Genomic DNA, 25,829 nt, shown 5'->3' with positions numbered 1-25,829 from the left:
AGAGTCGTTCTTATTATTGTTTTTTTTTGACAAGTAATGGCATGATTTTCATTCTATAAAACCTTATTTACTCAAAACGCTGCAGAAGGGGGGAAAAATGCAAGCATCAAGATTTCAATTACAAGGGGTGCATGTTGAATAATTGATTTGAAGAATTACACTATGTTGGACCTGATTCCTTTAATAAACTATATTGGACCTGATCTTTTGGGCCGAGCCCATTTAAGTTTTAAGAAGTAATCAACCTGACCGCCCAAGTTGCACCCATATCAGTTGCATAGTCCTAGACCTGCCAAAGCATTTGCAGCCCTAGGGATCCATCTGAATGAACTGTTCAAGTTGTGTCCTAATACTTTGTTCTTGTCCATACTAATTGGTAAATTTCAAATCCAAATTCACATGAATGTTATATAAAAGAGGTACTTGGTGAAAAAGAGCTTATACTAATGCTTATCTTAATGCTCATTCAAATTCAAGTTGTGTTCTAATGCCTATTAATAAGTGCTTTTCCTAAATATGTGCTTATGAGTGTTTAATGAAAAAGTGCTTCTTTCAAATGGGATAGTATAAGTATTTTGAAAATTATGTTGGAACAGACGGGTCAGAAACACAATAAGTGCTTGAAAAAAGCCAACATTTTGATCTTATTGAAAATGGGTTTATTTCCTGAAAAATCACTTATTTGGATTTATTTCCCAAATTCATATGTGTGCCAATCATAAGTGTTTATTGGTGCCATCTCGTCCTATAATAAGCACTTTTTCCAGCCAATCTGCCGCTTGATTTGCTTCTTGATAAGATAGAATTAAAGAGGGGGGCAGACACTGAGGCATTCTTTGATGATGAACCAATATCCACTGGGGCTTTATTGTTTTCCTAAGGCAATTGGTGTGAAGCTTTGAATCACCTTCAATGATGATGGGGGAGTCCTTAAAATTAATAGCAATGTTAATGACTTCCCAAATGGCCTAAGCTTCAGTTAAATTGATCGATGTGTATCCAATGCAGTAGTAGGCTTTGAGGAGGGTATAAGAAATTATCTACACTCAGGGTTTGCACTTTGCTGTAGGGGGCTCCTTCTCCACGACCCAAATTGGTTCAATTTCAGTCGTGGGCTTTTAAGTGGCCCAAATAGTACGGCCCATTAATTGTTCGGTTCCAAAGAATCGCTGTGGATTCAATCGCTGACCTTTCCTCTTCCCCCGACTTGCAGTCATGCATAGTAAAATAGTAGTTCCATACCTTTTTTCTCCATTTTGGAACGAGGGTTTGCACAAAAGAAAGGAGGAAATAACTCACTTTCCAGATTTGGATTTTTAGTTATTTTAGTATAGATTAGATGCTAGATAGGTAGATTTTCTCTCTTTTTTTGTTCCTCCTCCAAATCTGAATTCCCCTGCAATGCAGCCTTTTATCAAAATTGTTCACGTCTTTAACCAGAAAAGTTTCTGCCCTTTCCACTTAGTCTCTGCCCTTTCAAGTCGATCTTTACTAAGCTAAAAGCACCAGTATTACTTTTGTTCCCACGAAATTTCCAAATTTGAAATTGTATGTTTTTCTATTTGAAGAGAGTTGTGCTGCAAATCCCTTTTGATAATTTCGTAAGCCCATGAAAAAGTTCCGTCGTTTTGATCCAAGTTTGTTTATTTCCTGCTTAATTTTATCTGGCTTTGTTTAGAATAATGGACCCCAGCTCCATAATTCTTGAAATTAGTTCTGATGAAGAGGGTGCCTGGGAAGAAGTCACCGATGATAATTATGATTGGATATCGGAACTGCTTAGTCCGGTTGGTAATGAAACAGAAGAATCGGATGACGTTGTGTTTGTGGATGAGGTTAGGCCTAGTTTTGTCACTCAAAAGCAGAACTACAGGCCCTCGGATGCTGCAAAGCCTAAGGATGTCTCCGATGATGAATGCATGATTTTGGATGGTGACCCTGACAACCCAGTTGCAGTTGTCAATGATACTGTGGATGAGTCAGAGGAGTTGCTTATTGTGAGCGAAAAGGGGCAGGTAAAGAGGTTATGTTTCTTTGTATTATTTCCCCCTTTCTTTTACTGGTTATGGTATGTTTCAGGCTTGCAGCTAATAGGATGATATATTGTTATGTTACGTTTTGTTCTGTGGAATTGGTCCATGAACTCTGATAAACTTTTTTAGCATACATACCTTGGTGCACCAAAATTGTATGATTTTATAATGGTAAATGATTGTTCTTTAGCATCTCTAGTGTGAATTTTCTACATCTGGTTCTGTTCTGATAACACTTGGTCAATTTTAACCAGTCATTAATGTTTTATATTGTACGTAGTTCTGTCATATTGTATGCAATTACGTGTTCATATGTTTAGTTAGTTCACAAATTGTTTTGTCTGATGGTAAAATCTTGGGATTACAAGTGTGAGCATGTGGGTACTAGTGTGAGAGCGGCCACTATGTGCAAAAAATTCTGGATGTTAGGTCCATATCCAGTACAAATGAGGAGCTGATTAATCACTTATTTATGTATTGTGCATACATTATGCCCCTCTCTGGCTTCTTATCGATTCTCACCTTTTTTGAGCAATAACAATCAAAGAAGTTTCATTAATATGAAAGAAAAATCATCCATACAACATAGGCAGAGGGAGACATGGTGGGTGTAAAATGATTGAAGTGTTGATCAGATAATTTTTGGTTGCAGAATCTATATAATTGAAGGTTTTTCATTTGCCCCTTGTTTTTGGCAACTCTGTATTATCACCATTGATTGGAGAGTTGGAAGGGATAATGTTGTAGTTACTCACCTTCAATTTGCTGATGATATAATAATTTTTTGTTATGGTAGTAAACCTCAATAGGTAAGGAGGCTGAGATTGCTAATAAGATTATTTGAGGGAATGCTGAACTTAAGGTAATTTTTGAGAAGAGTTGTGTAACTAGGGTGAATGTGGATGATGTTGTACTGGTTACCATAGTAGGAGATCTTGGGTGTCCGACTAGTACTTGGCCTATGAATTACTTGGGTCTCTCATTGGGAGGCAATCCTAGAAGTTGTAGTTTTTGGAAACCAATTGTAGAAAGGTTTGGGAAACGACCAACAACATCGAAGTGGAATTATATCTCATTGGGGGGTAGAACAACTTTGATTAAATCTACATTTGCTAATCTTCCTATGTGCTACCTCTTAGTCTTCAGGATTTGGTATTCCATAGGAAATTGCCAACAAATTGGAGAAATTAATGAGGGATTTCTTGTGGAAACTGGGGGAGGGTAAGAAGGACCATTTGGTGAAGTGGGAAATTGTTTGTAGGAGTAAGGATCAAGATGGTTTGGGAGTAGGTAGTGTAGCAATGAAGAATGTAGCTTTGCGAGGTAAATGGCTGTGGAGGCTGTCACTAGAGAATCACAAACTGTGGCATAAAGTGGTGGTGAGTGTCCACGGATGTTGGAAAATGGATGGGATACTAATGTGTCTTCTTAGGCTACCTTGGCCACCCCTTGGAAAGCTATTCAAGTAATGCTGCCACAATTCCTTCATTGTGTTAGGTATGATGTTTACTCAAGTAATAAGATTTTATTTTGGGAAGACCTTTGGTTAGTGCTTGTCATTTGAAAGACATATTCCAAGTCTTGTTCTCTATTTCACTATTCAAGAAGGAGCCTATCTCAAAGTTCATTTCTTCTTCTTATATTGTTTCTGGGTTTGATTGGGACTTGGGTTTTAGACAAGGTTTGAGGGATTCTAAATGGCATGGTGGCAGTACTTTGTTGCAACTACTTGAGCATATTGTTTTAGATCCATCCTAGCTTGATGGGAGGATTGGACTCCTAATCCTAAAGTCTCATTCTCTTGTGCCTCTTTCTTTTGGGCTCTTTGTTCTTTTCTGGTGCAGTCTTCACTTCATGTTCATGAAATTTGGTGTAAACCTGTCCCCCCTAAAATCTAGGCTTTCTGTTAGGAGGTGTATTACTATGGATGTTTTGGAAAAAAGAAGGAAGAATTTTGTTTACCCCAAACTGGTTTTCTCTTTGCAAGGCAGATTGTGAGATTGATTACCACCTACTAATCTCCTTTCTTTTTGTTACCTAAATTTGGAAATGCTTCTTTTCATTTGGGTGCAGGTGGACCTTGTATATGAACCTGGTCAGTTTGTTTGAGGTTGGTAGTTGGTTGAGGAAAAGGGGAAGGTTGACATGAAGGTGCATGATGTGGAAAGAAACTCAAGAATTTTTAATGAAAAGGAGGGGACTAAGGAGAAGTGTTGGATTGTTTCCCAACAAGAGTGGCACATTAATTAAAAATTTTGGACATATTCACACCTTTTTCTTATGTTGATATCAGAAGGAAATGGAGGGAACTGGTTATGTCTTCATATAAAAGGCTAAAGTTCAGCAAGAATGCTTGCCACTGGAGGAGGGTTTCATTAAATAAAATTTTGATCGAAGTAGTTGTGGAAACTCGGGTCCCTTAAGTGTAGGAGGGGTGTTTAGAGATAAGAAAGGTCATGCTTTAGCCTTATTCTCAGTTCTTATTGGGGTAGGGGAGTCTACTAGATCTGAACTCCTTTCTGTGATGGTTGGAGTATATAAAGCAAAAGAATTGAATATGGATAGGCTAATTATTGAAGGTGACTCTTAGGTGGTGGTTGGCTGGATAAAGAATGAGAAGCAGATAGTCTGGGCCTATAGACTATAGAGAGATGCTTAAAAAAGTTTAAATGGTTGATAAGGGATTTGTTAAGAGGGGCGGGCCGAGCCATACTCTAGATAGAAGAGGGCTTTGAAGCAGCGATGGAATGGAGGAAGGAGATCTTAGTGGAGAAAAAAAAGCTTTGTGTTTGAGGAAATCAAAGGAGGTGATGTGTTGAAGGTGAGTGAAGATAAGAAATACATTGTCTTCCTGGTCAAAGACTTGATCAATTGGTTTAAAGGGTTTCTGGACAGAACAATAAATGCGGTGAAGACCCTAGGATGGAAGGGTGAGTTCAGAAGATATGGAAAGATTTATATTGTTGAATAATAAATTTGGTTGTTTTTTGATCCTTATTGAAGTTTTTGGTAATTAAAGAAAGCAAATTGCTTGCTTTTCAGAAGGGAGGGAAAGATAGGGTTGGATGTTGGTGGCAAAGGCAATGGAGGAACTTGTTGAGAGGAAATGGAATAGGAAGGACAAGTTGTGTCCTTTCAGGAGGGTTGGGGGTTTTGTTGTAGCAAGGTGTTTTAATTGGGTTGATTGTTTAAAGTTATTGGGTAAAGGGTTGGTTGTTTTTTCCTTTGTACTTATAAGTTTGTTAAGGGTTGTTGGGTCATGATTTGGGCTTTCTTTCTTTGGGTACATGTGATTTATTGTCACCTTTCTTGTAACCTCTTTCTATCTTAATAATGTTTCTCTTTTATTTATCTTTAAAAGTAGGAAGGAGCTTGGAAGTCTCAAGGGAATGGGGGTTGCAAACCAGAACCAAAATGCTATGAGGAAATGGAAAAATCACTGAAAGTGACTGTAGGTGGCTCTGTTCTAACATCGAAGGTGGTCCTAGGGAAATAAGGAGGACTAGGGTAAGAAAATGGTGATTGTAGCTAAGGAGAAGGTGAGAAATTGGAAGAGTGTGTTGGAAGAAATGCATAAAATCCAAACCAAAGAGATGATAGTTCTAATGCTTTTCAAAGATAATAAAACAGTACTTGACCTGGGGGAGTTTTAGTCAGAGTTCTTGACCGTGGAGATGAAGGAAGGTGTACTTACAATAAAAAATTGATCTACCTCTTGAAAGATTTTCAAGAAGGAAGTGTGGTTCTGAAGAATTTTGGTCTACCATTTAATTTGTGTTGGAGCATGTGTTTGAAAAGATTGTAGTACCTTGTGGAGGGTCTTTTATGCTATGAGACTTATGGTCGTGGGTCCCAACTATGAAAAGATTCCAAGATCCTTGGAGTTGTTTCCAGAAGGAAGGTGGAGAAAGGTGTGTTTAGTATTAGAAGTCAAAGTGACACTTTGGTTGCAGGGGAGAAAGGTAGAAAAAGAAGGTGATGTGGCATGGAGATTGCCATGTGTATGAGAGAGACAGGCAAAGAAAATGAAAGAAAGAAAAATTTAAGTAAGGAAATTGAAGGGTCAGCAATGGAGGAGATACGAATGGGTTGGAAGTTTAATATGGAAAGTAATTTAAAAGTTTTTGAATTAAATTGGCTGGGTGGGAAGCACTGATGCCCTTATGCTTGCTGCCTACTCGGACTGATTGGCTTAAGACCGGAATGCTTACCGATGCCGCTGACCTCCCACTTTCAGTAAGGGATGAGTGTACGACAACCCTTGTGGCTAACTAATGGCAGCCCCAGCAAGCAATGGCGCTGCTCGATCTAGTGCACTAGCAGCAAGAAAGCGGTTGCGCTACCACGCTGCGCTAGTGCTCAATCTGTTGCTTGTTGCATCCGTTTTTCATCATGCTGTTAGCACAACGGCTTGAGTGCAAGCAAGCGAAGGCTGCAAGTTCAGATGCCTACTAGGGCGCTGCAACGTGCTTTGCCGTTGCAGCAAGATTCAAAACTACTGCATGTGCTAGCACGCTGCCGTTGCACTGGTTGCGCGTTAGTGCAACGGCTTGAGAGCTAGCGCGTGCAGTAGTTTTTTGGCCCAAAAGCTAGTGGGCAGACCATTGAGGTTCGGTGAAATTGACCTGGTTGAATGTAGTAGGGCTGAACCGAAAGTAATTAACCAAGTCATGTGATCACTTAAGTGGATGCATGGCTAAGCTAAAAAAACCTTGATGGGAGACAATAGATTCAATCTACCATCGTTTCCTTTGTAGGCACTTAAAGAGAGAAGGAAAAACAAGAGTTGCAGGAGAAAGGTTGTGCTGTAATGGGTCTTGCATGATAACTCCGAGTAAGAGCTCCCTAATCCAGATAGTCGAGGTGTAGCGGTGAACAGAGTGACAAGGTGGATTAATCTAGAGGAGTAAGGACTTGTAAGCAACTTGGATGATACGACAACTTAGGCAGTGTTAATGAAACTTTGTGCATTGCATGGATCAAGATGATGAACTCAATCTGATAGAACTCTTTATTGTTAACCTCCAGGAAGACTTAGGTGAAGTTGAAGGAGTTGCAGGGAGAATTAGGCAACTGATGTAAAAGAGAGGGGCATCTATGGTCTAACCCAAGTGAAGCTTGGTAGCCACAAGCACCCAGAAGGGGGGATACCATCTAAATCACAACCCATCATAGGATGTTGGTGTTTCAGTAATGAATTTAGGCAGGTTAAATGATTTTCAAAGGATATGCAGATTGAGGTAATTTCGGTGCAAAGATCAGCCAGCAGCTCAGCTGATGGTTTGACAAAGCAGGGAGTTAATAGGTGACAGTACTTTTGGCTATGCTGTAAGATGTTGTAAAATGCAAGTTCTGGGTGGGATAGCAGAGACTATTTGATTTCTTCTTGATAGTAATCACAACCACATGTTTCTTTTCTTTTTCTAATTAATGAATGATTCTCTTTTATTGTTGCCAATCAAGAAAAAAGAGATTTGCTGTTTGCAATTCAGTGGGTACCAAGAACTGCAAATGGGTTGGTTGACACGCTTACAAAGCAAGGGGTAAATAGGGAATATATGTATTGGGTACAGTTGTAACTGTATTTTATGTAATGGGTTGAGGTCCTACTAGGAGGCTGTATCTGTACATATATTTCTGTCTTGCTTAAAGAAATCTGTTAATTATCCAAAAAAATATCCATAAAAGAACTCCTGCATTGGATTCTTTTGTTTTATGCCTTGATGCAATGGTAAAATCTTTGGCTGGCAAATGTGAGAATGTAGGTTTGAGTTTGAGGGCAGCCACTTTGTGCAAAAAAGAAATTTCAGTTTAGGATCGTACCCAGTCGACCCCTCCCAAGACCTCAATTAGCTGAGACCATTATTGGGTAATGGCCTTTGTTTCAAAAGGAAGAATTTTATGCCTTATTTCTATTTTATACACGAACAGTCAACCATATGCCATCACAAATACTTGAGAGCAACGGAATGGGTATAATAAAATAAAAGCATGCCCCTCGTGTGGCTATCTTCAGCCATTTGTCTCTTATGTATCCCGATGCTGGTTGTTGATTTCCAGCTATTTATAAACACCTTTTCAGAAATCGTAACTTGTAACTGAGGTTATGCCAGTACTATTGAGGTAGTTATTGTGTTGTATTCTGGTTCTATTGGGGTAGGTGATTCTCTTAGAGCTAGGTTATGCCAGTACTGGAAGGGTTAAAGAAGGCTAAGGAATTGAATCTACAAAAGTTAATTGTTGAAGGAGACTCAAAATTGGTTATAGAATGGTTGCAAAAGGAGAAGAGTGGACTATGGTAATATGCTAATGAAAAGGGGAGTTCAAATGGTTAACTCGGGGTGTAGAGATTCAGCTCCAATGGGTGAAGAGAAGTGCCAACTCGTTTGCAAATACACTTACTAAACAAGGGGTTGGAAGGGAACAGATGTTCTGGGCTGTGTTATAATTTCTTTCTTGTATTTCTTGGGGAGGCTTGAGAGAGTTTACCTCTCCCCCTAGGTTCCTTTGTACTTTGCTTTATTTTCTTTAATAAAAGGTTTTGTTATTGATAAAAAATGTTGCACATTTAACTGTCTCTCATTCACTTGAATCTTACTGGGTTATCCACTCAGGTCTTACTAAAAGGGTCTCATCCTTCTATCTGTTCCTTCCTCAATCTTTCCTTCTTGGTGTCTTTGAGGCCTGAAATTTCCATAATCCTGTTGCTCCTTATGCCAGTGGTAAGCCCCGAAATTTGCAAACCTGCTTTTGGGTTCTACATACGTTGCCACATTAACCTCTCTCTCTCTCTCTCACGTAGTTGAAGTAACAAGAAGGAAAATGATAAAATAACTTAAAAACGAAATAAGGCAGAGAACGGAAATTGGGTGGAATGTTATAAATTAAGAGATGGATTTCATGGAGGCAACAAGATTTAGGGACTCCTCATCCTAGGGGTTAGGGACTCACCCACCCAAGGGATTATTCTCTGAACTGGATGCCTAACACTTAAATGGCTTTATATAGGGGAAGAGGTAGCTGTTAGAGTATTTAATGTAAAACTAGTTGTTAGAATCCCACTAACAAACTAGCTATTGCATTTTGGAAACCCATTAATTCTTTACTTAGTAGAACTTGATTTGGTGCTTCTTGAAACATAATTTCAAACTGCATCACTCTCTTTTACACACATCCTCTTCCTCTCTCCCACTCTCGTGCAGACACACACACATGTGGACAGTGCTGATTGCTACTATGCTTTTCGGCTTCAATGGAGCATCATGCTGGAGCCTGGATGTGGACTATTATATTTGTTTTGGATGCCTGTATATGTCAATTATTTTTTTTTGTTAAATCTAACCACCAAAATTGGGGCAGATTACCATTGGAAAAATGTTAACATTCTCCTATATGGTTAATAATTTCATTTTAGCTCAAGAAATAATTCTGATTGCATCGTTCAACTGTTTCGTGCTTTTGTAATGTATTTGTTGCAGTCATTGACCTCATGCACACATCTACTTTGTCATGGATGTGAGTATTTTTGTAAGACTAACATCAATTCTCAATTTTGTCTGTTCATTTGCAGCTAGCATGCAGAGATTATCCTCACCCACGACACTTGTGTGCTAAATTTCCTTTTGGTTCTACTCCACATGAGAAGTACTGTGACCTGGTATGTTCACCCATTCACTAATGTGAAAATTGTAGCCTTTGTTATCGGTACCATTTTGTATTTTAGGTTCTAGGGGCCATTGCTTGGTGCAGTGATAAATCTTGGGCTGAAAAGTGTGAGACTGTGGGTTTGATTTTTAAGTTTGAGAATACCCACTTTGTGCAAAAAATGTCAAAAGACTAGGTCCATATCCAATCCACTCCTCCCAAGGCACCAGAGAGGTGAGACTAACAGTGGGCAATGGCCCTTTCTATTTTAGGCTCTATTCTAAAATTCTGATTGATTTCCTTTTAGTATTTTTATTTGCTCCACTTTGGGAAGTGCAGTGCCATTGCTATGTATGTGACTCACTTGCTCCATGTGCTTACTGGGGTAGTGGCCTCTCCAGTACTGATCATTGTCATGCTATTGATAAAGAGGAGATATGGAAAGAACAGAGGATATGTCTTAAACAAGGCAAGGCAGCACCACCAGCTTTCCAAAAGCTTCCTGCTAGTACTCTTTCCATGATGCCATTCTCTTCTAACACAACTCAAACGCCACATCGACTAATACCTCCTAATTGTGGCTTTGTTCCAATTCAATCACCCTCCAGCTCAACCCATCTCCGTGCTTGCTCATCAACTACCAATTTTAGCACCCCAAATATCATAAACCCAAGGAGGAACCCCCGATCAGGAGTCATCCACTCCAGAAACAGATTCTCACAGGATTTAAGCAGATCTCAATTGGTATCTGGTACAACCAATCTCATCCGAAAGGTGAGATATGGACCTCATTTTTATCCACCTAAAAGGGTAGGTACTCTGGGATGTGGTTCAACAATAAATCAACGAGCTGGATATGGACCATATGGTTTGTCGAGTAATAACAACCTTGCTTGCACATCACAGCAACCAAGAAGGCATGCTATCCCAATATTACTGAACAAGGACCGCCACACAAGGTGGCAGGGCATCCTTTCAGGAAACAATCCGGATGTGGGTTCGTGTCAGAGATCCTCCCAGCCAAACATGGGGATTACTACAGACTTCCAGTCATATCCCATTTCTTCTCAACCTCAGGCATATGGTCAACCTATACTGCAACAAAATGACGGCCATAATTTATATGCTCATGGGAATTCTGCTTCAAATGTCACAAATGCAAATCCATTATACTTCAGCTCCAGAGAAATAAATACCACAACCCAGGGCATACGACTTTCTACTGTAATGGATCCTAAACTTCAAAGTCCTCAGTCCAACCTTGACCCATTAACTGTCACAGAGTCTAATATCCAATATCCTAGTAGCAACAATCCTGTTCCGTCCGACTTCCACGGGGAGGACTGGGTTTATGCTGACGAGCAGTCCATTCTGGGGATTACAGAAGACTATGTGCCATGTGAGCCAGATCAAGCCTTTCCCCAACCTGATCCAGTGGATCCTGCAATGATTATATTTGATTTTGAAACCTCATTGGACCAACTAGCTCAAGAATGAGGTATGGGGCTTTAATTTGGGTTAGAGCTACTCTGATGTACAGCTTTTCGAGGCTGCAGGTGTATGTATATCTCTATACTCAACACCCAGTTGGTTAAATACAGTTGTATAAATCTCGGTGACGTTGTAGTGTATCTATTACTATATCAAGCAGGTACCCCACTTACTCAAAAATCTACATAAGGTGGATGCCTTATCTTTTCTACGTACTATCAATACCACGTGCAATTGCACGTGCCTTCTGCCTTATAAATATAAGTTGTATAAATTTTTGTTTTCATGTTGTAAGCATCAGCAATTAGCAGGAAATTAATAGACTCTGCACCTTTTCTTGTTGCAAGGCGGTACTTAATGGCCCACGGATGGGGGTAACCAATCAGTATTAGTCCATTTCCAACCCAAGAGGCTTTCCAAAGGTATATAAACTGAGAATTGTCTTTCTTGGATGTTCTGGACTATGTGAATGGCGTTTTGGTGCCCCAGTAGAAAGAAACAACAGAACTTCGGACATGCAACTTTTATTGTGAGATGGTCAAAATGGTGTATCTGCAATTTTTCTTTTTTTGAAAAGGAAAAAAAAACTTTTCTATTGACAGCAAAAAGGGAGTACGTAAGGCAGGATGCGCAACCAGATTTGCAAAAAGAGAATCGGTATACAGCTCCAGAGACAAAAAAAATTCCTACTTTATGTTGCAACCACAACAAGCGACGCCTGAAGTCCTGAACTAATCTTGAGCCTGAAATGTAGGTAAAAATAAGGTTCAAAGTATCGATACTCCATGAGTTTTCTACAAGCGTTGCTCATTTTTTTTAAAACCATTTCATTTTGAATTTCACAGATAGGCACGTAGGGATGGTTAGAAGTATCAGGTTGTTTTCCAAGGGGAAAAGTGAGCATTCTCATTTTGATTCTTTGTTCCAGGACCAATCACAATTCTTTTAACTTCAACAATCAAAATGAGAGTGCTCACTTTTTTGCCTTGGAAACTCAACTTGGTTGGTCCCGGATAGGGGTGGATTCTAGCTGAGCCAAGCTGAATATTTGGCTATTCGAAATCGTTTGTAGGAATAGTATCAGGCTTGAGCTCGATTCGAGCTAGAGGTTTAAGTTCAAGCTCAGCTTGGTTCATAGCTCGCAACTTGCAAGTTCGATAAGCCAAGTTATTTTTGGAAAAATAAAAATTATATGTACAAAATTATTATTTTTTAAATTTTAGACAACTAATTAAGAATTATAAAAATTATTTAATACTATATATACAAAAAATAATTATAAAAATTATTTTTATTTTACATACAAGAAAATAAGAATTATAAAAATTATTTACTATTATACATGAAAAATAAAATATTATATTAATAAAAAATATTTATTGTATATAATAAAAATCATTTATTTAATACTAGGCTCATGAGCCTCATGAGTCGAGATTCATTGGGCTTGAGCTCGGATCGATTAGCAAATGAGCCTATATATTGGGCTCAAAGCTCAATTTAAACTGAGTCGGGCCAAGCTTTACACGAGCTGAGTTCGAATAGCTCGTAAAAAGCTCGGCTTGTGGCCACTCTTGTCCTAGAACATGAGAATTGTAATATGGTTTGTCAATCCATCATTCAAACGTCTCACCAATTGAGCCAATCGGGAAGAGTTTGGCTTCAGTCCAGGCACCCTTAGTCAAGGCATTGTTCGCGCATTCGGAGGACATGCCACACGCCCTCCGAATTGTGTGAAGGGCTAAGCAAAACGAGACTCGCCATTAGTTAAGTTAAACAAAACGAGACTCGTTTTGCTCTTCTCCTCTCCTCTACCTTGAGTGTCATAGATGAGACATCTCTCCTCCCTCTCTCCCTCCATCCGCCTGGCGACTACTTAACAACCAATCAGAAATATGTCTTTCTTGAAAGCCAGAAATAGTTCCATAGCTGCCACCCTGATTACTAATTATAGTGTTGGTAACAGGTGAAGCAGATGGGGCACGTATCGGCTCGTATTAGTTGATATGTATCGGTTTTTTGACTTACTGGCATGAGAGATGGTCCTAAATTGAAGGTATCGTCTCTTTTCTCCATGCCGAAACAGTATCAACCTTGTATCGGGCTGGTATTGGCCCGTTTCGGTATGTTTCAGCCGATACGCGATGAATTCACTTTTACAAATAGAATAGCCTTCACAAGAGGGCTTCTAAACCCATTTTAGAAGCCCCCTTTCTTCCCCAAACCCTCCAGAAACTTTCTTTACATTCGTAGACTCAAATCTAGAAAAAAACCCATGAAAACACCTACAAAATGGAAATATTCAACAAGTTTTTCAAGGTTGTTTAAAAAGTAGCGAAAATATGATGTTTTTTCAAATTTTTTTACATTTCCAGCCAATGTTTTTAGGTTCTTTTTAGTTTAGATGCTTGAAAACATCTTTATGTATATTGATCTACTATTCTTGTATGAAAAATCCCATTTATTTTGCTGTTATATGTAAATCTTTGTGAATATTTAAAGAACTTTCAAAATAATAAAAATCTGAAAAAAATGAAATTTTTAGGTTTTTCTTTTGATCTACCTCTAGAAATTGATTATGTTGTAGATTTATGAATGATCTACCATGTCCATAGATCAATTGATTTTTTTTTTCTAAATGATTGTTTTTTTAAATTTTTGGAATAAATAAAATATATATAGTTTTAATTTCTTTAACTTTATGTGATCTAACCCTATAGGCCGAGTATGTTGTAGATCTATGGATGATCTACCATGTCCATAGATCAATTGGATTTTTTTACTTTATTTTCAGAATAATATATATATATATATATATATATATATATATATATATATATAATTTCTTTAAATTTATATGATCTAACCCTATAGGTTGAGTATGTTGTAGATCTATGGGTGATCTACCATGCCCATAGATCAATTGAATTATTTTATAAATAATTGATTTTTTATATATTTTTTAAATTTTTGGAAAAAATGTTTATAATATCTTTAATTTTATGTAATTTAACCTATAGGCTGAGTATGTTGTAGATCTATGGATGATCTACCATGTCTATAGATCAAATTCATTCATTTTTTCTGTTACATATTTACTTTTCCTAATTTTAATTTAAAATTTAGAATAAAACATAAAAAATAATTATTTAGTTTTTAGAAAATTATATTGAAACATGCAAAATAATTTTTTGATCTTTTATGTCCATAAATCCACTCAAATTTTCTGTTACATATTTACTTTTCCTAATTTTAATTTAATTTTTAGAATAAAACAAGCAAAATAATTGTTTGAATAAAAATAAATAACTTTTCAGTTTTTAGAGAATTAGAATGAAACATAAAAAATAATTACTTGATATATTATGTCCATATTCAATTTTTCCGTTACATATTTACTTTTCTTAATTATAATTTAATATTTAGAATTAAACATTCAAAATAATTTTTTGAATAAAAATAAATAATTATTCAGTTCTTAGAAAATTAGAATGAAACATGCAAAATAATTACTTGATATATTATGTTCATAAATCCATTTAATTTTTCTGCTACATATTTACTTTTCTTAATTTTAATTTAATATTTAGAATAAAACATCCAAAATTATTATTTGAATAAAAATAAATAATTATTCAGTTTTAGAAAATATGTCCATAAAGCCATTCAATTTTTCTGTTACATATTTACTTTTCTTAATTTTGATTTAATATTTAGAATAAAATATCCAAAATAATTATTTGAATAAAAATAAATAATTATTTAGTTTTTAGAAAATTAGAATGAAACATGCAAAATAATTACTTGATCTATTATGTCCATAAATCAGTTTAATTTTGCTATTTCATATTTACTTTTCTTAATTTTAATTTAATTTTTAGAATAAAACAAGCAAACACATTGGAATTGAATTAAGTACTTTATTAAATAGTATGTTTTTATTCCTGTATATTGATTACAATATGTTTTTGTCATAAAACCCACTAAAACATGTTATTTTTATGCATAAATAGCCCATTTATGTCTTATATTTAGTGATATTGTTGTTTATTTATGATTTATTGGAGTATTTATAGCATTTCCATGTGTTTCCATGCATAGCTTAATTTTTCGTTCGTATCCATGCGTATCCAAGGTATATCCCGATACATCTCTTAAATTTGCCTTTACGGTACGCATAGTGTTTCCGATACTTTGAACCTTGGGTGGGGGTGATGAAAGAGAGGGAGGATGAATACATGGTGATTGTTGGCTGCTTTCTCCTCGGTCCATCACATTGTTCAAAGGTGGCAGCTGCATATCTGCAAGCAAACGAGAGGAAAGGATTGAAGAAGGCAAAGCTTGAGATGCAATTCCAACAGAAAATCGGGTGAGATTGTTGAGTTGTGATGAACCTAAAACAGGATTTTCATTCAAGACTGAATTCAGTACTAGGTTGTTCATGGAATTGATGGAAGAGTTTGCCATCAACAAAGCTGCCGTTTGGAGGAGGCGTTGAAAATACTGAAGCTTACCCAACTCATAAGCTTCTGGTGGAGTAGTAGCCCGATGTAACAGATGGGGTTGGTCCATGAAGAAGTTAGTTTGAGGTTGGTGGGTGATCGGATTGATACCCATCTTCATCAGCTTCTTCTTTAGGCGGGTGTTCCAGAAAATTTTAATTTCATTATCAGTTTGTCCAGGGAGCTGCTTCACGATTTCCGACCACCTAGTAAACAAAACCAAATTGAGAATTTGAGATATTATTATGCATAAACAATCGGGCAGATAAAAAACCACAATTTGCAGAGACTAACGAAATTAATTACTTGTTGCCAAGAATTGAATGAAGTGTGAGAATATCCCGCCGCTGGTGATGGTCGTTTATTGCTAGCGGTGATGGTTGTTAAGTTCACTAACGGCGAGTTTCACAAATGGGGTGAAACATCCTCGCATGCTTCAGCCCTTCACACCAAATGCGCAAACGGTGCCCTGACTAAGGGTGCCTGGACTGAAGCCGAACTCAACCGGGAAGGATGCATTAAGATAGTCATGCATTTTGGCTTATGAAATTCGGCAACTTCCACCTTTCTGATTTCAATACAAAATGGCCTTTACTTTCTTTCAAATGAATGATAGAAGATCCATCTCAGCTCAACTCAACTCAACTCCGTCTTTATTCTAAGACCATTGTGCTCTATCAAGAGAGATGTTCTGTCAGAAAATCCATTGTTATACATTATCAGTGATAGAACTGCTGAATTAAAAATGGCATCACCCTAGCAGTTCAGAACATTGTAAATTTAGCTATCAAACAAATCAGTCATTAATTGAGCATTAATGTTGAATTAGATGTGGTTAATTAGATTTTCAAACCAAACTACACGTGGGGCCAGTGCATTGAGCATCCATCAAACCAAGCTGTGGATCTGGTAACTATTGTCACAAAAGGATTGGGCGGGGAGAGGAGATGATGTTAATTTCCTAAACCAGGCTACGCTACCATCTCTTATATCTTGTTCCATTACATCGTCTGACTTCAACTCTATGGCACGATGCTCTCAACAGATGCATCACCTACCTGCTAAAAGGAAACAAAGGAAACTTGCCCACCTGAGTTTTTATTTTTTGGGTCAATGCATTCACCAAATGGACAATAAACTAGGGTTCTGCTGTTTTGCCCTTGGTTCCCATCTGTCTTTGAAATGGTTGAATTGGTGCAATGGGAGTTTCAGTAGCACTCCCTTCTCATTAAATGAATGATGGACATCATCAATTGATCTGCTGAAAGCCTGAAACCAAAAAGCATGCAAACATGCTGAGAGCACACATCCAGCCGTATATTGAGATCTCCCCATGAATTTAACGTACACATTATATGTACATGTTTAGTTGCTTATTAGTGCATGCCATAGTATTGTAAGTAGCAGTGGTCATTGCAACATATTCCCCCTCCAGGGCTCCCTACCACTTTTCACTTGATCCTTTTCTTTCTCATACCAACCCAGTTGCATTCTATTTCAGCTCACCAATCAAAACATGAAAAGGATTAGGCATATGCATGTGTTGCAACTCGTAATCTTCAATGATGCAACTTTTTACTGGCTTCTTTCTGTTATACACAATTATGTAGATGCATCATCATTACAAATATGATTGAGGCTAATGATTCTCTTGAAACTTCACTGTTGTTTGGATTTCAGCCGTCTCCCAAGTAGTAAAAGTCCTACTGAGGCAAAAACAGACAAGAATGTTGATGAGTAGCCAAGTGCCAGTAGCGCTCCCCTCAGTGACTGCATATAATGCCATATTGTTTTATGCATCAACATTGATGTACAAGGCAATATGAAAGAGATAAAAAGTGTTGAAAAAGAAACAAGCACCTTGGCCAGCAGCAATGCATTATCATTTGCATATTGTAGTGAGCTTTCTGGGATGTTTTGGATGCCTTGGGTTAGTCCCCATGAGAGAATCCTAAGATTAAAAGTTTGGAGGCAATTAACACAATCTGGCTATTACCACAAATCCATATTCCTCTGAGAAGTACACATGAAGATTTATAATACAAAAGAGGATGGTTACCCAAAAACAAAACCAATTGCTGCCCCAATGTTGGCTTTATCTGAAGTTATCTCAACCTGTAATTCTCCAAACTGCAATTGGTTGGAATAAAACATTATGTCAGCTTGAACTTTGAGGGCAACGTGCAATAAAGGATTTAAGATTCATTTCCAAGCTTACTTTCAAAGTTCGACTTTCTTTTTTGGGTTCTTCATTGGTAACTGTCGTTACTGGGCTTGCTAACAATAGCTTTCCAGCCTTGATCATTGATTTAGCAATCTGCAGTGTTTCCAAACGAGCCAAATCATTGCTTATAACTAAGTTGAAGGGGAATGATGATATTTTAACACTATATCTGGTCCCTTGGAATCCAAAATGCCATTGGTTTTACCTGATTTAAGTTGCATCATGTTCTTTGTTTGCTTCCAGTTACCATTCCCTACCCCCAAGAGATGCCCTCTTTTGTTTTAATGCATTTTATTTTATATTAAAGAACATATTGTACATATTAAGCAGGTAATTCTCCTGAAGCAAATGAAGAAGAACCTTTTACAGCAAAAAGTCAGGTAATTCCTTTGGCTGCTTGGATTCCAAACACAGAGAAAATCCAAACACATCCTACTAATTTAACTATTTAAGACAGTCCATAGTCATGAAGAACACAATTACTGTCTTTGAAGGGATTTCCAACCTAAGCAATCTACATGGCCTTTAATTACAATTGTTTTTCATATGTACCTTGAAGATAGGTATCAAATAAGTTTAATTACATTAGGTGATAAGGGAAAGTTGGAAGGGACAGGCATAAATAATAAGTAGGTCATTTTGCATTGTATAGCAGAATGATGACATCCAAATTGCCACAATCATAACATTCACCAGAAGTGGACTTCTCCAAGGACCAAGAGGGTAAGAAACTTTCCACAATTCTAGTTATTACCAATGTTTTAAAAACCGACTGGAGGCCAAACCATTTTTGCCTCTAGGTCACGGGTCACTGGTTCAACTGTCTGGGTTGAATGGGTCAGACTGTGACACATCAGCACATATGTAATAATACATATATATATATATATGTATTTTATCAATAAATAATTTATAATTATATCTTACATGTATATAAGTATTGCTTTATGTTTACTTCATATTTTTTATTCCAGTTTTTAATTTTTGAATTGTAAAAAAATGTTAAAAATTGGGATTTGAGGCAAACAAGTTTTTTTGGTGAAAAATAGCGGCGCAAGGTGCCTTGGGATGCATAATCTTGAACAGTTACCCCAAATCAATAGAAAGATCACCCAGTCAAACAACCAAGCACAAAGTTATGGCCTCCGGAAATTTTAGTGTGTAACTCATGACCCGTGACAGGATTGAATGAGTCAACAGTTCAACCGTCCGGGTCTGATGGTTGTTGACCAAGTCAATGGTTTGTGGTCAAAAGTCAGGTTTGAGGAAAACCAGACCTGGAATCAGGACCAGGTGACAGTTCAAACTATTTCACCGTCTGGGTCAATGACGGGTTGAAAACACTGGTTACTAACTACAGCTTATTTCTGGAGTAGCTTCTCTGAAGGTTAGGTCATGGTCATCTACTTGTGTAAATCTGATAGTATGTATACATGTATTCTCTATGCATATCAATGTACTAAATGACAACAAGTAACATGTTTTAACTCGACGGGAGTTGTATTGGTGAAAGAAGCTTTACTGTCAACTCCATTGCAGCTAAACCAATCCTAGACATGAGATCCAAATCAAATAATAAATTGTACCAAGACCAAGAAATTAGGAAAAAAGTAAAAGGGTTTTCCAATGGGAAATGCGACAGGTTCTCAAACACTTCAGATTGCTATTCTTGGATACCAAAATATCATATGGTTAGTAAGCAGACGTATAATAAAAATAAATAGAAAAACTCAAAACAGAGCCCCTCTTATTCCTGACATTGTATTTGATCAAATAAAAAATGAACAGGATGTTGCTGAATGACACTAAGTGGTGGTTTAGTTTGTGACTACTTACTAGTATTATTATGCTTCCTATTATCAGCACTAGTATTCTTGTAGTTCATTTGTTGAAGGAGCCATTGATAGCGAATTTATCTGCATCTCTTATTAGCAGCAACAAAATGGATCCCAATTGTTTTTTCTTTACAAAAATATAATTGTTTTTTGATAGGTAACTGTTCAACTTTTATTAGTTTCAGTAAAAATAATATTATGTACAATATGCCTAACATCTCATAACATATGTTCTATACATTAGATTGAAGCCCAGAGCTGTGCCCTATAGACCCCTTGTTTAGCTAAGGTCTCGGCTAAACTGTTTTACTGTTCTTGATGCCAAATTGTTTATATTCTTGCTCAAAACGAATGAATAAAATACTCTTTTTTGCTCTAGTGAGATACTTGGAGACAAATCAATTGGCTAATTTATTACTTGAGTAAGAAGGTACAAGAAGAAAAATATGTATTGCATGGTAGTAACACAAGAAGCAGATACTTTTGTTTCCCAAACGCTTCATGTAATAGTTTTCCTTCTCATAGCAGTGCAGGAGAAAATAGTTCCATATATGGATCTTTAACAATATTCAATTATACAATCTCCCTATGATATGACTAAAGTATACTTTGTGCACTAAAAATTAAAGAAAGAGAAAAAAGATCACTTTGAACTATCAACAGATTAGTTTCAATGTTTCATAACATTTTTTATTCTATTTATCCCATACAAGTTAATTACTCAAAGTACAAAAGTTGATTTCTTTACAAATCAACAGCAAATAAATAAGAAAAGCATCATCAGTTTTTATGGATAATTGCAAATGTAAGTTGATTAAATCAAGAAGAACATTATTCATAGGACAGACACAATTTCTTTTTGATATTACCCTTTGTAACTCTCCTTGACCATACAGTCCCATGGATTCAAATCTCCTTCCAGCAGATACCAAGCGTTTTCCAAATGCTGCACCGGAAGAACAAAATAACATTGCTGTCCAAAAGATATACAAGAAAATAAGGATGAAGTCATAAGCATATATTCTAATTTTACCTGATTTGGCATTGTTTGTTAAAGAACCCTCCAATGAGGGAAGCTTGCTTGCTAAACTACAGGAAGTTGATGTATCAGCTAGTTCCCATGCTCGTGATAGGTTCAACAGTGTTTCTCCTAGCTCTTGACCACACTGAAAACGATAATATAAGCATAAGTTGTTTGAAGGTTTCAGGTATCATAACTCACCAAGTAATGCCTACACATGTAAGAAAAATATTTAAATGAATTGTGAGATATTCAATTAGGTTCAGATGTTAAGCAGTTGGATTACAGATCACCTAATAGTTTTCATTTGGACCAAATAGCAAAAAACTATGAGATAAAAGTCAATAAAACCACATTAAGGTTGCATGCAAATTACCAAACCCTTAGGGCTCAGTTTGGAAAGAGTACAAATACATATAAATAATACAAAATATAGGGTTTTGCACTCTACATATTTGTATTTGTGCTCCTTCCAAACTGAGCCTGGTGGAAACTGGACATTTATTGACAAAGATCATAATGGAAATAATTTCTTAACAGTGGTCATGGGCACTGTAGCTTGGATTCCTTGGGGGGAATATATCACAATGATGGGCAGATGATACCAAGTTCACAAATATCTACGATGAGCTCCTTATCTCTTCTAATGGATTTGGTAGTATCTGCTTCCTACAACTACTGCATTTGGTTCATAATATCATGATTAGCATAAACAATCCCATTTCGTTAAATATGGAAATGACTCAATCGCATAGTCAGGATCAGGCTTGCAGTATTTGTCATGGACAGGACCTGGCACCTAGGCAATGTATCTGTTTCAACCCCTATAACAGGCTACAGCGAAGAACCTATATAAGAGGCTCAGTCTGGGAAGCGTACAAATACAAGACTTAGAAACATTGTATACAAGGTTTTGCACAGTACATATCTGTATTTTCACTCTTCCCAAACTATACTGTATTTGTAAACCTTGTATTTGCACTCTTCCCAAACGGAGCCTAAAGAAAATTCTTGAATGCTAACTGTAACATTAATTGATTGATGTATAAAAGTATCACTAACCTCATCGATGACCGGCCCGTTAGCAAGATCAAAAGCGGCGTCATTCAGCTTTGATGAATCCCGACAACATTGCCAAAACTCTTTCAATCACAGCTAAAAATTTAACCTACTTATAATTTTATTATTAGGAAAGGGACATATCGTGAAGCGCTTACATACATCGAGACGAAGATCGCGAGGGAGCCGTGCCAAGTAATCAGGAGGAAGAGTAAAACTATCCTGCAGGCAACAACAGTTACTACTTACTAACTGAATCGAAAGTTTGAGGCCATAGCCCAAGGCAATCAATGTTAATTAAGACAAGGAGTCTGATAAGTACTGCAAGATCTTGGAGGAGGGATAGGGTCTCAATTGATTTGGGGGAATCTGATTCTGTGAGTGCAAACGAAACGGTCAAGCATCTCTTTTGGCGGGAAACCTTCTGGCAAGGTTTGAGAGGGAAATGCAGGGAGGGGATTTGATGGGGATTTCTCTGAAATAAGAGCGTTGGACTGGAATGGAGATTGGAGACAAGATGCAAGCGAAGAGAAGCCATTGTCACTTGTCAGAGCTCAATGCCACTGAAAGCTAGATTTTCAGAAATTGCTTTGCTTCCAAGTTCCAGGAGGAAAAGGAAAATCCACCACAACCAGAGATATTTATTATTTTTATTTGTATTTATTTATTTATTTATTTTGTATATCTGGACCAGGATGGTTTACCCAAGTTGGTCTAAAAGCCTTGGACCGGCGTAGAATTAGAGCAACAAATAGTCATACGGAGGACGTAACTGCCGCCAAAGTGTGCTCCATTCTTCACTCTCACAGAGATGGCCGACACAGCTGCTGCTTCTCGTTCTCAATCATCAAAGAAGAAACCTAAAAAGAAAACAGCAAAGAACCCAGAAGTAGAGCGTCTGAGTGCATTGCCATGGAACGAATCTCTTCCCGTGGAGGATCCTTTTGCTATTTTCGGCGGAACCAACAACCTCGAAGGAGGTCCATGCTTGTCAATTTCATTTAGTCTCTGTATCTGTAGAAATTAGGGTTTTTGTTTTCTGGGTTTCATGTTTTTCATCTTGTCATTTTTGGAATGGATTAATGCAGGTTTTCTTTCGCTTGAAGAGATTGACGAATCCGAGTACGGTTTTGTGATTCCTGAACCTGGAAAAGATGAAAAAGAAGCGGCAAAAGAACCTTTTAGTTCTTCCAAATCAAGGAAGCGGAAGAGAAAGACAGCGGATGGTGTTTCTGGTGATGATTCTGAAGATTTTAGTGAGGAGAATGCCGAGGATGAGGGGAAAGCAAAGAAGAAAACTAAGAAGAAGAAGAGGAAAGCGAAGAAGAAGAAAACAGAGAACAAGAAGGACGGGGAACAGCTTTCCGGTTTGTTAGTTTTATTTATTTGGTTTATCATGTTTAGTTGGTTCTTCATACTGAAAACTTGTGCATTGGATTTTGTATTAAAAATTCGTTGCAATTGGTGCCAATATGGTAAAATTTTTCTTCTATTCCAGCAGAAGAACCAGGCAATAATGCCAGTGAAGATGTTCAAGGAGATTCAGTTGTTGATGATGCTGAATTTTATGTGTGGAATGAGTTGAGGCTCCATCCTTTGATCATGAAATCGATATACAGGCTTGGATTCAAGGAGCCCACTCCCATACAGAAGGCTTGTATTCCTCTTGCTGCTCACCAAGGAAAGGTTGGTTTCCACTAATTGTATTGAGTAGCTAAGACTTCCAATCCGTTGTTAATTCATACAAATTATTTTGTTAGGATGTCATTGGTGCTTCAGAGACGGGATCTGGGAAGACGCTTGCCTTCGGGCTGCCCATTTTGCAACGTCTTCTTGAAGAAAGGGAAAAAGCTGCTAAAAAGCTTTCTGAGAATGGAAATGCAGTAGAGAAAGGTGCTCAGGGAAGTCCTCTTCGGGCTCTCATTGTGACTCCTACAAGGGAGCTTGCTTTGCAGGTATTTGTAATGGTCTATTACTTGTTTTCATTATTCAAGTGAAAGAGCATGAATACATTTGACACTACATTGCAATTTGCACCCTACCTGGGGGGTAGTCATCCCTACCTGCCCTGACAGGCGTTTTTTTGGAAAATGGATTTTGGGTTGGGGACAGGTTTTAGGATTTTACAACCATGTACAGGTACAGGTAGGGTATGGTTTTAGACTAAACCCAAGCCTCCTCTACCCCTATTGGTTTCTGTCTCAGGTTTTATGCCTTATGAACTGAACTTAACATTATGCATAGGGGTACAATTGAATCGAACTCTAATGAACTGTTTGGGCTTGGGCTTGATTAGTCTTGATTTGAACTTGTATTCAACCAGTAAAATGCCTGGCTCGAATACTTGTGAGCCCGGTTATGTATATCCACACACACACACACACACACACACACACATATATATATATATATATATATATATATATATATATATATATATATATATATAGTTATGAAATATAAAAATATTAGTTTGTTGACCTTTCGAGCTGACATCAATGTTATCAAATATTTAGTTGAACTGAGCCAAGACATGCTGAAGTTTGGCTTGATTTGGGGCAGTTGCACCCCTAGTGTTGGATGTTGATTTTGTTGTTGTAAGGCATATGGACTTATGTATTCTAATTAGATATGGATTCTGAACCTGACCTGCCCCACCCTCAAATGTGGGGAGGGTAGGGTTTTGAATTTGCATGTGTGGGGAGGGTTTGGGTTCTGAAAATCCAACCTACTTTAGGTTTTGGAAGGATAGGGATTGGGGAGGCGGAGAGGATCTAGAATTTATAAAACCCTCCCCATTGCCAACCCTATTGACAACATCCATAGGAAGATGATCTGTTGCAAGTTGAAGGGGCTAGAAGGGGTACAGATGGACCAAAAAGGACATGGGTAGTATTAGAAATGATTTACACATTAGTAATTTAACAATGGATATAGCATTGAACAGAATGGTGTGGTGAAACAGGATACATGTAGCTAGCCCCATATATGCTATGTACTATGCTTTTTATTTGATCAATAACACCAGCTTCATTAAATTAAGAGAAAAGAGGGAATATGGATACAAGAGGGGAGATAAAATATCTTAGCTCCCCAATAACAGAATACATGCCATGTACTATGCTTCAAATTCCCTTTTGGTGCTTTCTTTTTCTTAATTTGAATTTTGTTTTCCCAAAATTATTCCATCTCCTTTCTCTTCTACCTCTCTCTTCTCTCTCTTTTCCCTCTTCATACATGTTGTAAGTCTGGTTTCACTTCCTAAAACAAGCTTGCAACCTCACAAACTCAAGGGATTGGCCTGGTGCCTTTGTGACCCTGTTTCTGCTGTTTTTGCTTGCTACATAGAGGTAGTTGGTTGTTCAGTCTGATTTTGGTATTGTTATGGTGTCCAGATGGTGCCCATTATCAAATTCAAACTTTTTTATATGGAAGATGGTTCAGTGTACGGATTATTGAGTTGCCATTTCATCTCTAGAAGAAAGAGGTGTTTGAATCAGTTGTTTCTGTCTATGGTGGAAAGCTGGAGGCATTTTCCAATTTGATTTGCTCCACTGCTCTGATGTTAAATGGAGTAAGGCCAGGTGACATTCTGAGGAAGGTTGAGGTGCTTGCAGGTGGTTTGCTCTATTCTTTATGGCTGATGTCCTCCATTTAGTCTTCTTTGTGGAAGGAAGCTCGTAGAGAAGAAGATGAAAAGATGGAAGAAGAAATTCTATGTGGCAATATGAGGTTGGGTGGTTCAAATGTTAGTAGAATTTTCTCAATTTGTTTTTTGTCAGAAACACAAACGAATTCTCTTAAATTTGGGTAAAAAAAATTGGAAACATTAAAAGAGGGGAGATAAGAGGAAGTATTTTGATGCCTAGAAAAAGGAGTTGGGCTGGTGTGTGGCAGGACCACAGGACTTTTGCTTAGGCATTAACAAATGGTGCAATTAATCATTTGGATATTGGTTTTAATGTGCATGAAGAGGGAAAACCGAGCATTCAAGAAGATGAATTGGGCGCAAACTGACCA

At 37.4% G+C, this 25,829-nt stretch overlaps 3 protein-coding genes across 7 annotated transcripts in view; 2 read left to right on the top strand and 1 right to left on the bottom strand.

The window, feature by feature from the left end:
- Positions 1 to 1,168: 1,168 nt before the first annotated feature.
- On the top strand, positions 1,169 to 11,514 carry RIN13 (RPM1 interacting protein 13). The gene is made up of 3 exons (XM_088957727.1): positions 1,169 to 2,015; positions 9,604 to 9,690; positions 10,017 to 11,514. The coding sequence occupies exons 1-3, from the start codon at positions 1,683 to 1,685 to the stop codon at positions 11,172 to 11,174; spliced, it is 1,578 nt and encodes a 525-aa protein (XP_088813853.1). The 5' UTR covers positions 1,169 to 1,682; the 3' UTR covers positions 11,175 to 11,514.
- A 5,697-nt stretch (positions 11,515 to 17,211) lies between these two features.
- LOC148878639 (LOW protein: ammonium transporter 1-like protein) lies at positions 17,212 to 22,347 on the bottom strand. 2 transcript variants are annotated; one of them, XM_088957706.1, is made up of 9 exons: positions 22,132 to 22,347; positions 21,972 to 22,031; positions 21,813 to 21,860; positions 20,763 to 20,895; positions 20,599 to 20,675; positions 17,889 to 17,987; positions 17,730 to 17,800; positions 17,531 to 17,621; positions 17,212 to 17,440 (listed from the first exon to the last, which is right to left on the bottom strand). In XM_088957706.1, the coding sequence occupies exons 1-9, from the start codon at positions 22,345 to 22,347 to the stop codon at positions 17,330 to 17,332; spliced, it is 906 nt and encodes a 301-aa protein (XP_088813832.1). In that variant the 3' UTR covers positions 17,212 to 17,329. The 2 variants fall into 2 exon arrangements, with proteins under 2 accessions (XP_088813832.1, XP_088813842.1); XM_088957716.1 differs by having other exon boundaries at positions 17,212 to 17,376.
- Positions 22,301 to 25,829, top strand: part of LOC148878638 (P-loop containing nucleoside triphosphate hydrolases superfamily protein) — a 47,435-nt gene continuing 43,906 nt past the window's right edge. For 2 of the 4 annotated variants that reach the window (XM_088957694.1, XM_088957676.1), the window contains exons 1-4: positions 22,301 to 22,789; positions 22,898 to 23,176; positions 23,311 to 23,495; positions 23,570 to 23,764. In XM_088957694.1, coding sequence (XP_088813820.1) covers positions 22,621 to 22,789; positions 22,898 to 23,176; positions 23,311 to 23,495; positions 23,570 to 23,764 — 828 coding nt within the window. In that variant the 5' untranslated portion in view covers positions 22,301 to 22,620. Of the gene's footprint in view, positions 22,790 to 22,897; positions 23,177 to 23,307; positions 23,496 to 23,569; positions 23,765 to 25,829 lie in introns of all 4 variants that reach the window. The other 2 variants (XM_088957665.1, XM_088957685.1) reach the window with 2 other exon arrangements.

Source organism: Nelumbo lutea, chromosome 1 (genome assembly GCF_056320005.1).
Source record: "Nelumbo lutea isolate HS-2025 chromosome 1, American lotus-T2T, whole genome shotgun sequence".
Lineage (NCBI taxonomy): Eukaryota > Viridiplantae > Streptophyta > Magnoliopsida > Proteales > Nelumbonaceae > Nelumbo > Nelumbo lutea.
This window is presented reverse-complemented; position numbering and strand designations above follow the sequence as displayed.